The following is a 13,496-nucleotide window of genomic DNA, read 5'->3' as shown; positions in this document are numbered from 1 at the left end:
AAAAAAAAAAAAAAGCCGCAGGTTCCTCGGCAGTTTCATTACCTCAATGAGTCCGACATTCAAATTAACAAAGTGCCCAGAAACCTACATCTTTATTGCCACATAAGCGAAATTTGGCCTGCGACGTTCCCAAATGGGTCAAACCCCATCTGATACAGGCATTCAAACTAACAAACTTGTCCAGCATACGGCTATAGGGTTCCAAAGAGTGATGTATAGGTCGACAAGATTGTTCTTGCAGCTAAAGGAATTGGTACTGAATTACATTGTAATCAGCGTAAGAATAATCGGAAGGTTGTATAGGATTCGGCTCATATCGGCTTCTGAGCCGCTCCTGCGTAAATAAGTGACCCCTCAAGTGCCAAAACCCCAATCGCGTGATGACAGACAGGTTTACACAACAGACAGTCTCCGTGTCTTTACAGGTGTAAAGGAGTGAGGTATAGGGCGATTTGCCAACCTTAAGGACCAAAAAGGTGCAAATAGGTTTACAGGGTAGGATGGCAGTATAAGTAAAGCGGCAGCACTGGTGCTTTACACCCTTTACACCCTTTAAACACTCCTCTCCTGGTGTGTATGGGTAAAAAGCTACCCAGACACAAAAGAGGAGGAGTGTTGACCGGCCCCCTAGGTAAAAGGTCCACAGGTAAAACCAAGCACCACACCGTAATCGGCTTCACTTTATCGCTGTTCATAGCACAGACATCACAGTTTTTGGTACGAACAATTTTGGGCGTGCTAATAGTGTTTTTCGGGACGGAATCCAATACGAATAGTTTTCGAATGGCGTTCTTCTCTCGAATAATGAAGAGTCGTTACCACAATGAATATAAAACGATGTTCACATCCTAGTATCCTCAAAACTAGCAAGTTTCTCTCATTACATAACACGTTATGAAGCGTTGTTTATTAAAAGCACAAATTAAGCATTAGGGGCAAACAAGCAGTTTCTTCTCAAGCACAGGTAGGGCTTTTCAGAGAGCCGAATGATGGCTGTATAGCCTGTAAAGTATGGCTACCTAGGCGAAGTAGCCTGCTCTACTGCACAAGTTCTCGTGCTTTATACTATGCCAGCGCGGGTGAAAATTTTACCGTACCTTTGCTCCAATTTTATGTTTAATTAGGGTGCAGTCGATGTTCAGAAACATTCAAAAGGTATTAAGAAAATATTCGCATTTACGAATTCTGTCTATTTGATTCGTTATTTGAAAGTTTCGAATATTCGCACATCCTACTAACGATAGAACGCTAGTGGAGCCAGTTTTCAAGTCGGTTTTCCAAAGGCAGTATGAAATATTCGTGTTTTTTTTAATTTATTTATTACATAATTGCCACACGTTCACCAAATTTTTTCAACGAACCGTACATATCATCAAGGCTCAAAGTAATGGGTTCTGGAGGCTTTTCCTTTCGGTTCTGGCCTCATTGAGCTTATTTTAAAGGTACCGACTACCGCCCAGAACGTGTCACGAAATTTTGATGCAAATGAAACGATCACGATTTGACGTTATAGAATATAGAATAGAAGAGAGCTTCAGGCTTCAAACGTGGGGGACGGACACGCCATTGTAGTGCGGGCTCACTTTTTCCGGAGCAGATGCCACGGTGCTCGTTGACGTACACGATCATGGCCGCGGCCACCGCCCCTGCCAAGGTGACCAGGCACAGCTTGAGGCGTAGCGACCGACGTGCCTGCGCAGGTTGCCAGACGCGCGTCAGTCGGCACACGATTTTGTCGGCAAGCGATTCTGTCTGTTAAGGTCGATATCATTGATTCCGGCGTTTTATTGTAGCCTTAAAGACTATGTGCAGTGCTTAAGGAGGCCAGAGAAGGCACTCTCAAAATAGAGTACAGGATAACTTGGGAAGAACTGCATGAAGTGTGCTGTGCCAGTTGCGCATGGACGGGTCGAACTGACTGACGTACCTAAGCCTCATTATTATGTGAGACGTGAACCCTTCTTTGGAAATACGACAAGGACAGAAAAGAGCGTCACCAGAAGCCAGTGTGAATGAGTAAGTGTGACGTTACTGGCGAGGGGGGAAAAGGGGGACTGACCTTACAGGCTATAGCCTATCGGATGAAAATTTAGACATTTTACGTGAATATAAACCCTTGCTTTCTGCGGGCACGTGCGGCTTAAGATACTTCTATATCACCGCCCTGTAGAATTCTGACTGCAATATTGCCCTCAATTTTTCCCCCCCAACGCAGCGAAATATTTCCGCCCTTCCCATACTACAGGATCGCGCGATAGGTTTCTCTATATCGCTTGGGCAAATATGAACATTCCATGTCACGTTTCATTCGATCGAAGACACTTCCTTTCCAACTTTTAGTACGGCTTAAGAATTTCGAGCTTGCTTTCACTTAAATTCGCTGTCATATTTTGACGCATTTATGCAAAAAGTACGTGAAATGTAGTACCTATGCAACTTGGAGCAGCCGTGGTTCAGTCGCGAATAAACTACTATTCAATTCTACTCTATTCTATTCTACTCCAGTCTATTCTATTCTGCTCCATTCTACTCTATTCTATGCTACTCCGGCCTATTCTATTCTACACTATTCTAATCTATTCTACTCTATTATATTCTATTCCAATCTACTCCGGTATATTCTATTCTACTCCATTCTACTCTATTCTATGCCCACTCTGGTTTATTCCATTCTACTCCAGTCTATTCTATGCTACTCTATTCTGTTCTACTCTATTCTATTCTACTCCATTCTACTCTATTCTATACTACTCTGGTTTATTCTATTCCACTCCAGTCTATTATATACTACGCGAATCTGTTCTACTCTATTCTATTCTACTCAATTCTAATCTATTCTACTCCAGTATATTCTATTCTGCTCAATTCTACTCTATTATATTCTACTCCATTCTACTCTATTCTATGCTACTCTGGTTCATTCTATTCTACTCCAGTCTTACTCTATCCTGTTCTACTCTATTCTAATCTATTCTACTCCAGTCTATTCTATTCTGCTCAATTCTACTCTATTCTATTCTGCTCCAGTCTATTCTATTCCACTCTGTTCTATTCTACTCTATTCTATTCTATCCCGTACGACATACCTGAACGGCTGTCCAATCAGTGCTCACCTTGTGCCCCTGCTCGTGCTGGCACATGCGCAGCGACAGGCACGCGCTCAGCATGAACATCAGCGAGGAGACAACGAAGTGGGTGTAGATGCGCTCGTGCGCCGGGTACTCCTGGTAGTTGCGCAGTCCGGAGACGAGGCTCAGCGACAGCGTCTCGGCCACGTGCAGCGCCAGCCCCGCGTGGGTCACCAGCGCGAAGAGCGAGCGCTCGGGGGCCGCCACGAGCACGGAGCGCCGGCCCAGGTAGTGCCAGTGCAGGAAGGCCAGCACGAGCCGCGGGTTCAGGTCCAGCAGCAGCGCCAGGCTCCACACGTGGCGCTGCGGCGCCACGCCCGTCACCAGGTCCACCGAGGGCAGCAGGTCGTAGACCTGCGCCCCGGGGAACGGGCGCGCGGCCGTTAGGGTGGATGTGGCTGGGTCCCGTTCAGGCATACTTTGGGAATCAATAAAGAAATGCCACGATGAATGAAGCGGTGAAGAGCGACTCGGTCTGAGCGTCCCAAAACAACACAGTGCGCGAGAAATTCCCGGCGGAAAATCGTGGTCAGCCAGCGCCAATCAATCAATCAATCAATCAATCAATCAATCAATCAATCAATCAATCAATCAATCAATCAATCGATCAATCAATCAATCAATTAATCAATCGGGCGATTGGTGAATCTATCAGTTGATGTCTAAGCGATATGGGATCAAGGTCCCAAACGCTAGGCTTTGGAGAGTTGCCGTAGAGCGCCCCTGTACGGCAACAACCCAGAGTTTGGGATGTTCAACCATGTTGACCATAACCGGTTCTTGTAACGTCTCATCAATCAATGTCTCATCAACGAACGTCATGGATCAATGTCAGTAAAGTCTGGCCGATAGGGTTACGCTACCCAAAGCGACGCCACGTCTTGGAGAGTTGAATTATAGTGGGGGGGAGTCAATCTATAAATCAATCGCACACGGATACGACAAAAATATCGGAACGCTTACTACGCAAGAGTTCGTGCTCGCTGTGGCGCCCCAGAGCAGGACTGGCGCGGCAAAGCTCAGCAGGAGGCCGAAGAAGCGGAGGCCGAAGGACAGGTACACGATGGTGTGCATCCGGAAACGGAGCATGACGTCGTCCATGGGAATGCCCACCGCGTCCATTGTCCAGTGGCGGGGCTCTTCGTCCGAGGTCGTCGGGGCGAGGCGGGTTGACGCTGCGACGCTTGTAGCGTAGAAAAACGACAGTAGAACAGAGGTCGCGGCAGCACCAGGCACACGACCTTCGAATCTTCATGCCACGCGCTCTCGAGAAATTGCGCGCCTATTGCCGAGACGCCGCTGGCGGTAATCTCGGAGGCCTTGCATGTCAGCTTCGAAGTTTCGGCCACAGCCAATGGAAGCTGCCACCAGTGAAGGACATTGTTCATCTTAAGACACGCGTGTTTTGGTGTCTCCATACGGGTGCGATGCACTTCTGCTTGTCGCACTTCTGCTTGTCGCGCGTCGCCTTTGCGCGTTCAGCTGTACACAGGGCCAAGCGCGGCGGTGTCACTCAAGAGGCTGCTTTTAGACTGGCAATAAAGTTATTTGAAAGCGATTTCGAACGCCCTCGTTCAGAAATTCAACGCATCCACCGCGACGGCTCAGTGGCGTCATTATGCCTCTGATAGAGCTAGAGGACGCGGGTGCGGTTCTTAGCCTTGACCGCTGACCTGCCTCCGGCTTGAGCGGTCGTCTAGTAGGCTGCCACATAGGGTTGCGCAATGGATGTCGCCATAGCAGACGGCACAAGCGAGCAGAAGAGAGTGCCAAAACGTGGCGATGTTCTGCGTGCCCACGTGACCACCTTCTGTGTCAGGACTCCACGGTGCAGACGCCTTCTAAGAAACGAAACCGAGATAGGTTGTAGAAAAGGTATTATAATAAATTGTTTGGAGCGCTGTAAAGCTTGTCAGTATGTTTTGTATAGGATTTCGAAGTCGAGCACTTTTTTTTTTCATTTAAAGTAAAGAATTCCGGCAGTATACCATCCCGGGATGAATGCCGACGTTCATGCGATTATAGTGTTGAACCAATGGAGCGACACACCGTATTGCCAAATTCTTCAATTCTGTGTAGCCGAGTTCTTCAATTTTCCGTTACCAGTATGTTCAATTCTTTGTAGCTTAACGCTCCTTGCTTGCTTGTTCCTCATTTGTGACGCTTACCCACTAGGGAGGATTGGCCAAGAAGCCGGCGGTTAAAGGTTGAAGAGAAGGGGGAGCGAGAGAAACTTAAACGAGAAAGTAAATCAAGGTGAGGTATAAAGCTTATAATTAGGAAATAGATTTACCTGACAGATACAGAAATAAAAATAATTGTAATTACATATGAACAGCAATTTTGTTGCGTTATTAGAATAATTTCGAATGAACAGTGAGCGATCTAATGAGATATCAATTATTGGTTTCGAGAATTAACATGGCAGCCTTCTTGTGCCATAGAGGTGGTCGCAAATGGCCACGCAAATGTTCCTGTGGCAAAAGCCCAATGAAGAAGCCCCGAAGGAGAGGATGTTTTGAGTAGGTAAACAAATACCCAATGTTCGGAATGAAAATTTGAATTTCTTCCTCTGATTTCTAAATCGGCGGCATTCTAGAAAAAGCGGTCAATGTTTTCATGTTATCATTGCTGTTGATTTCATGTTTTTTTTTTTGTTGCATCGGAAGATCTTCAACTCAATGACACGCAGCGAATTAACTTGTAACGAATATTTCAGTTCTTTTCATGATAATTGAAGATTGTGAACAACGCAACTCTACGGATCCAGGAACATCGTCTTGTTTTGACTATGGTCAGTGAGTTGCTTCTTTGTCTAGTGAATTTACCCGACAAGACGGTGTTCCGTTAAACCGTCGACTACTTCTTTTCAACGCATCATCTAAAAGTGTTCAACACCAGTAATCAAGTATTTTTTGTAATCAGCCAATCGATCAATTGTTTATTTCAGTACTAGGTACACTTGGTGGGTGCAGAAAAGAAAAAAAGAAACATAATCAGGCTTGACAGGGTCTGCACCCCGAACAATGGCAAACGCGTACTGTAAAACAGTGCATTTGTTGAAGAGCATACAGAAGTCAGGTATCCTAATTGAAAAGGTGTTCATTTAGCTAATAATGACTGAAACGCGAGACAAGAAGATGAACATATAATTAAGTATGTGCGCAGTAAACGCTTGTACATGGAAACGAATTTGCATGAGTACGCGAACAACACATTCAAATGCACATCGTTTTGCAATACAATTAATTTTAAGAAGAGAAAAAAAGAAAATAAAGCAAAGGAAGAAAGACACAGTATCTAGGATTATTACAGAAGAGCACATAAATCGAGTAAGTGTATTACATACGGAGCTCTGAATTATTGAGCAACACATGTAATTGGTATTTTAACATCCGAATTTCGTAGTTCTTTTTTTCCGCGTTCTAGGCAGCCTCCGGTGTTCATGGGCCTTCAGTGTACAGCTAAGCTCAGAACTGGCTTAGTGCAGACAATTTCGTAAAAATTGTTTATTGTGATTTTAGTAGCCACTAATGACCACTGCCACGATGTGATCTAAATATTCATACTAGAGCCATTTTATTTTCTGAGACATTAGCACAGTTTTCCATATATATATATATATATATATATATAGCTGTAATTAAATTGTGGCGACGTCTTGAGACAGTAGTGAGTTCTAGAAACCTGCTTTAGAGGAACCCAAAAACTCAAACTGCTGTGCACATCCTTTTTTGCATTCTTTTGTACTTTCTTTGCTTTCTTTTGCATGCCCAGTGGTTTGTCATCTAACCTTGGGTCCCCTATTTCTGAAACTCCCTACTGTGTATAAGTCCTTTATTTGTGGACTTTATATATATTTTTTTTAATTCGGGGGGTGGGGATAAAAATTGGGTGTTATAACTAAAGAAGAAATCCGGATAGAAGTCAGCCATTTTGTTGCCTGGCATTGAAAATCAGTAAGAAATCGGAGGGTTTCGTTGTGTGGTTGCCCAAAGTTCGGAAATTTTCTTGGTGACATTTGCAAATGAATAACACAAGAAATAGTATCGCTTTGGACAAAAACATTCTATTTAAACAAATTAAATAATTCACAGGAACATGTAATGGCAACCATAACTGCTTGCAAGTCATGTCCCGATATATATATGTGTATATATGTATATATATATATATATATATATATATATATATATATATATATATATATATATATATATATATATATATATATATATGGAAGCCCTGACAACACTCAGTCCTAATTAGTAACAGGGGCAGCCAATAGTACCTAGACAAGGCTATCGATCCCCAAAGGCGGTTTCGATGGCGTTATTCATCGCAACAAATCTCAACTCTCCGCGCCAAAATATGCAGATCGCACATAGGATATACACACCCCTATTTATTTAGGAGATAACCAAGCTCCGCGACTCGATGGTGTTTTATGACATTTGCGCAGCATATAAGCTTATCACTTCCAATCAATCATCCCTGAGCTACAGTTATCGCTACAGTTCAGCGCTGCTACGCGCTCGCTTAATTGTTTGCCACGCCACCGAGGCGGCTACGCCTCTTTCTCTCTCTCTCTCTCTCCCCCGAGCGAGTACAGTACATGGGGGGGGGGGGGGGGGGGGCTACCTTAGTACTGTAATCGCTCGTAAGCAGTGCACGCAGCGGGAGTGCACTATCGCTGATGCCGATAAGTGACGCCTGGCCATCCCAGCCGAGATGAGATTATGCTTTGTCCTCCAAATTGACACTCGCGACTTGAATCGTAATGTGGTAACGTCACGCGGTGTTGCTATAGGCTACGGCAATCCGCGCAGAAGAGGGAAAAAGAAAACAAAAATAAATTATGGGGTTTTACGTGCCAAAACCACTTTCTGATTATGAGGCACGCCGTAGTGGGGGACTCCGGAAATTTAGACCACCTGGGGTTCTTTAACGTGCACCTAAATCTAAGCACACCGGTGTTTTAGCATTTCACCCCCATCGAAATGCGGCCGCCGTGGCCGGGATTCGATCCCGCGACCTCGTGCTCAGCAGCCTAACACCATAGCCACTGAGCAACCACGGCGGGTCGGGGGGAAAAAGAAAGCTGTCGACGTCAGTGGTTCCTCCACGGCTGAACTCCACACTGCAGAGTTCATTGAAAAAATTACACAAGGAAGCTCAGGCTCTATGAAAAACAAAAAATAACCGCCCATGCACCCCGTACCGATGGTAAACCAGCGAAACTGAAATGTGCGGCCCCAGTGTTTATCGCTGGGTTAATTCTGACGGTTTATTAAACTCTTTCTCAATTATTGCTTACGTCCTTGCGTTTCTTAATGAAGTTACGCACACGTTTGGCTAGGGTTTATCACATTATTTGAAATGCCACACATTGGGCTTCGCACGATCATTATCATGGAGGGGTGCAATGAGCGGTTAATTGTGTTAATCCTGCGGGTTCATGAAAGTCTTTCTGAATTATGTTAGGCGTTTGTGTTCCGTAATGCGTTAATCATGGTGCTCATGGCTCGGTTATGCACTGCAGTTACCAAGTGACACACCGGGGCCGCACATTTCATTTAATTAAATACAGGGACACATTTTCGAACCTATTGCGAAATCGGAGAGAGACAGTGCTGCTCGCACGCTTTGTTGCGAGAGAAAAACTACATCACTGTCATCATCATCATTTATTTACCCTTAAAGGCCCTTGGCTTAGGGCATTACATAAGGGGGGGGGGGAGCAGGCGTTACATATACAATGGTCGGTAACAACAAAAAAGCAATACAAAGTGCAGGATTCATGTTGAACATTAACATCATCAGAAGCATCAGCACTAAGATAGACACAGCGGCGTAACCAATCGCGCGCCACAACTTTTCTGCATGATAATTATGTCATCATGATATTGTCTTAACCCCGTCCCCCTCTGTGTCCCTTCCCTGTGATAATACGTAGATGATTGTATGAGTTTTATATGCGTAAGCATTTCTATCCCTACCCAAAGAGAAATTTGTCCGTCCGTCACGTGACCTAAGACGAATGCAATGGGTCATACCCCCCTAAACAATGGCTCATACCCCCGCAGTAGGGTTCCTGTGGTCGTACCACGAGAAGAAAATTCGGAATGCCTTTGCCCGTAGGCGTTTTCGGGTGTCCACGCCACCCCGAGGAAGCTTCGCCATGAGAGCCAGCGGTGTTACCTCTACTCCACACCAGCTAGTGTTATCGGCGAGACGAAGGAGGGTCTAGTTCGCGCGGCGCGCCTAGCCGCACGAAGTGAGGTCATGACGTCACAGGAGACGGGAGCTTGATGCACCTAAAGCCCCTTAAACTTCGTAAAGTAGTGCCACGTTTTGAAGAATGCCGCCTCCTCCTCGCGCGCTCTGGCCGAGGCCGACGCCGCGTCGCTATTGGCCTAAAAGCATCACGTGGGCCCTCGCGCCGTGCATCAGCGCCATTTTTGCTCGAGCTCGAGAAGAGTCGACGGAGTGGGCGAGGAGCGCATGTTGGCGCCGTTGCTACGCTCGAGCAGTGTAGGCGGCGCTACAGTCGAGGAAGGAGCGTGAGAGAAAGGAGAAACGAGGAGGAGTGAAGGCGGAGGAGGAGAGTGTCACTACTTTAAGAAGTTTAAGGGGTTTTAGATGCACGTGTAGCGTGGCGCGCCTAATGGTTCGTGACGTCAAGGGTTCGTCACTTGTTTATAATATGACGCGCGCGTTGGCCTGTGTCCATTGGGTGTTGTAAAACGGATACAAAAGAATCGAGCTCGGCGGCGCCTGACAAACCACGTGGTCGACCGCGAAAGTACGCCTCGGAAGACGAAGCACAGCGAAACGCGGCTCGGTGTGCAAAGCGGCAAGAGGACGCCGACCTCCGTAGACACATTGGGGACTACATTAGGAAACAAAAGTGAATAATAATGGTTTCCCAATGTAGTCCCCCAATGTGTTCCCAGTGTTTCGGGCTGCCTTTTTTTTTTTACAAAGTGGGCAGACAACAGCGCCAAATGTTCAAATTGAACGAACGGGACCATAGAACTTGATTCCGCGGCCAACTTTTTGCAACCTCAAAGCAGAAGTAACCATAGCAATTTTAAATCGAAGCGTTCTTGCCTCTTCATGCCACTTTGCGATAGCTGGCTACTTCTGTCTAGCAGATTATACAGCAACTTGGGCCGAGCACGAGCACACCAGGCACGTGCAGACCCCCCCTCCCAACATTTTACCCTCGAAATATCTGCATACCAGAACACCCGTCAAACGCGATGTGCGACAGCACTCGTCTGCTCTCACCACCTTTTCCCGATCAAGTACGTGCCCTGAAATCGAATTCCTGGCGACGTCAATGCGCCGGTTATAGAGCCCACTGCATAAACGCAGTCTACTGTTTAAAAGACGAACGGGTCCCATAAACGCGCTACGGTGGCACTGCAGGAAAGCAAGCGTGGTGTGTTCCGCGCCATAATTACGTTCTGCGCCCATATTACGTTCAAACGTAGCGCCACGACGCGAACGACGCTAGCGACCATTACGCGTAGCGCCATCTGCACACAATTAGAAAGCACACTGAATACGCCAAGCGGCCTCCGAGATTGGCTCGTTGCGCTAGTGCGATCTCGGAGGCAACGAAGCCTCGTATCAGCGGGTGCATAGAGTTACTGTAACCTACCTCTATGAGCGGGCGGGTCCACGCGCGAAGAACGGTTCGTTGGCGGTTCGATAACACTAACGCCGTGTGAAACGAACACCGCGAGCTTGCTGTTTGATGTGTAGTCAATTGGTACAGTTCGATCGTTGCTGAACCGTGTCCCGTTTGGTGCTCGAAGAAATGGAGTGTTTGGTGTCTTGCAGTAGTCCACCGTAGTTACACCGGACACGCAGGAAGCCCCCGTGCGGAAACGAAACTTTGCCGCCGCCAACTTCGCCGAGGCCGAGCGCGAGGTAAGCAAGAGGACCGGTGCGGTGAGTGCAAAAAAAAATTAAATTGCCGAAACCACTTTCTGATTATGAGGCACGCCGTAGTGGAGGACTCCGGAAATTTCGACTACCTGGGGTTCTTTAACGTGCACCTAAATGTAAGTACACGGGTGTTTTCGCCCCCATCGAAATGCGGCCGCCGTGGCCGGGATTCGATCCCGCGACCTCGTGGTCAGCAGCCCAACACCACAGCCACTGAGCAACCACGGCGGGTTGCGGTGAGTGCAGTTCGGTGACCTTTTATTTTGGAGGCACGGACAAAATAAAGCTGGAGGCATTAAGAGGGAGCTTTAGCTTTTGTGCTCCTATCTAAATACATGTAAAAGGAGAATTTCGTTTTTCTCGGCAACCACTGCACGAAATTTGACGATGTTTGTTGCGTTTAAAAGAAAAACTTAAAATCTAGTGACTGTTGGTTTCGAATTTTCGATTTAGCTCCTCAATTTGTTATTAAAGATTGGCAAAAATCGAAAGTTTTCAAGAAACGAAACTATCAAGTTTACACCTCTGCAACTCAGAAACAAAAAACGATAATAGAATTCTATGAATTGTGTCTAATAGTACATCTAAAGCGGACAAAATTATAATAATAATATTTGGGGTTTTACGTGCCAAAACCACTTTCTGATTATGAGGCACGCCGTAGTGGAGGACTCCGGAAATTTTGACCACCTGGGGTTCTTTAACGTGCACCTAAATCTAAGCACACGGGTGTTTTCGCATTTCGCCCCCATCGAAATGCGGCCGCCGTGGCCGGGATTCGATCCCGCGACCTCGTGCTCAGCAGCCCAACACCATAGCCACTGAGCAACCACGGCGGTGCGGACAAAATTGATATGCTATACATGAATCTCAAAAAATTTAGTAATATAGAAATACAGCTGTTTCAAAACCTTTGTAAAGAACGCAACAAATTCACGTAACACATAAAGTGACACATCGAATTTGTCCGCTTTCAATGGTCTAATGGATGCCGTTTACAGAACTGCGAAATCTGTTTTTGATGCAGAGTTATGAATTTGTAAACTTCGTTCTATTTTTTTTTAACATTCGAATTTTTGAAAATTATTCTAACAATATTCAGGACTTAAATCGAAATTCCGCTTCCAACAGTGACTAGAATTTAACTTTTCTCTCTCAAATGGTACGAATTCCATTAAAATCGCTCCAGGGGTTATATCAGAGAAAACGTTTTTGCGTTTGACATGTATTTGAATAGGCCGCGTCGGAGTTGGGCCCGAGATAACTTCCTCTTAAGTGCACGCAGTGCGCTTGGTATCGTGTCGGGAACAAAACACGGTGGACAGTGGCACTCAGCCCCAAGTTGTGCAAATCGTAAAAACTAACTGTTGTCCAGTGGCATGTTAGACTCGAGCAGACGTCTCAGTCACGCTATGAAAACGCGACGTTCTACATGCGTGGCGTCAAGCTAACGGTCAGTTTATCTATGTTCACTGCTATGGTATTTATTGATCAAACCGCGTCTGCAGGGAAGGCAGGTAATGGCGCGCTCTGCCCGACGGAACGGAGTGGTGAAAGCATTACATGAGGGGAAGCGTTGACTTGTTTTGCAGAAGCTCGTAGGAATGACAGGACAATAAAAGTAACAATAAACCAAACAATCGGAAGCGTAGCAATGCAGTTTGGTTAGCATGATGCACAGCTATTGACCAAAAGTTCTGTTCGATTGCGACAATTATTATGCAGTTCTAGCGCAAGGTCATTCTGCACAATTGTCATTTGATTGACAGCATTATAAACATTAAAGGTACGGCGTGCAACAATTTACGCGGGATAAGAGGCACGTACACGGTACACGTTCGAAAGTATTTCGTAGATGTATTACGTTTTAATACGCGAAAATATGTGTTGTAGCATTTCCTCGAATTTCCAGGTAGTCTGTACATGTGACAATATTGTCTTGGAGTGTTCTATTTGGCTAAAAGCTTCGCGTAGTCAGTCGTTGCCGGCGGCACGCAATGTGTTTCTCTTTTCTCTATAAACGTTTGTGTCGACCGGTTTGAGCCACTGTCAAGATCCACTCATCTGCAGAGATGTTTTAAATACCTGTAGCTATGCGGAAAGGTGACCGGGGTCTGTTCAAGCAGTATGGTATGGTATGAAGAATGGAATGGAATGGAAAACTTTATTGCCTCTTTAAAGGTTTTAGCGGGTCGAGGCCGAAGTCTTCATTCTTGAAGCTTGAGTCCTCTTCAGCCATGGATGGGCCCCTAGTCCAGGGCTCCACTGAGCCGGGCCGCCTCGCACGCGTGCGCTATTAGAGCTCTTTTGAGTCTCTAGCTCGCGGCTGGTGAGCCAGCTCTCCCATTGCTCCGCACTTGGTGTTTTGTGTTTGTGGAATGCCTGGTTTCTTGTACACTCCCATGTAAT

The 13,496-nt window shown here is 46.1% G+C and overlaps 2 protein-coding genes across 9 annotated transcripts in view; one reads left to right on the top strand and one right to left on the bottom strand.

Moving 5' to 3' along the window:
- Positions 1–13,496, bottom strand: part of LOC139060923 (complement C3-like) — a 184,687-nt gene that overhangs the window by 133,538 nt on the left and 37,653 nt on the right. Inside the window, exons 2-4 of one of the 2 annotated variants that reach the window (XM_070540233.1) lie at positions 4,092–4,969; positions 3,114–3,482; positions 1,584–1,692 (exon numbers count right to left, since the gene is read on the bottom strand). In XM_070540233.1, coding sequence (XP_070396334.1) covers positions 1,584–1,692; positions 3,114–3,482; positions 4,092–4,383 — 770 coding nt within the window. In that variant the 5' untranslated portion in view covers positions 4,384–4,969. The remainder of the gene's footprint in view (positions 1–1,583; positions 1,693–3,113; positions 3,483–4,091; positions 4,970–13,496) is intronic. The other variant, XM_070540234.1, reaches the window with a different exon arrangement.
- LOC139060925 (uncharacterized) overlaps positions 10,801–13,496 on the top strand; it is a 35,500-nt gene continuing 32,804 nt past the window's right edge. For 5 of the 7 annotated variants that reach the window (XM_070540252.1, XM_070540251.1, XM_070540250.1 and 2 more), the window contains exon 1: positions 10,801–11,069. The gene's annotated coding sequence lies outside the window, so the exon portion shown is untranslated. Of the gene's footprint in view, positions 11,091–13,496 lie in introns of all 7 variants that reach the window. The other 2 variants (XM_070540254.1, XM_070540248.1) reach the window with 1 other exon arrangement.

The sequence above is a fragment of the Dermacentor albipictus genome, chromosome 6 (assembly GCF_038994185.2).
Source record: "Dermacentor albipictus isolate Rhodes 1998 colony chromosome 6, USDA_Dalb.pri_finalv2, whole genome shotgun sequence".
NCBI lineage: Eukaryota > Metazoa > Arthropoda > Arachnida > Ixodida > Ixodidae > Dermacentor > Dermacentor albipictus.
Note: the sequence above shows the minus strand (reverse complement) of the source record. Positions and strands in the feature narration are given on the sequence as shown.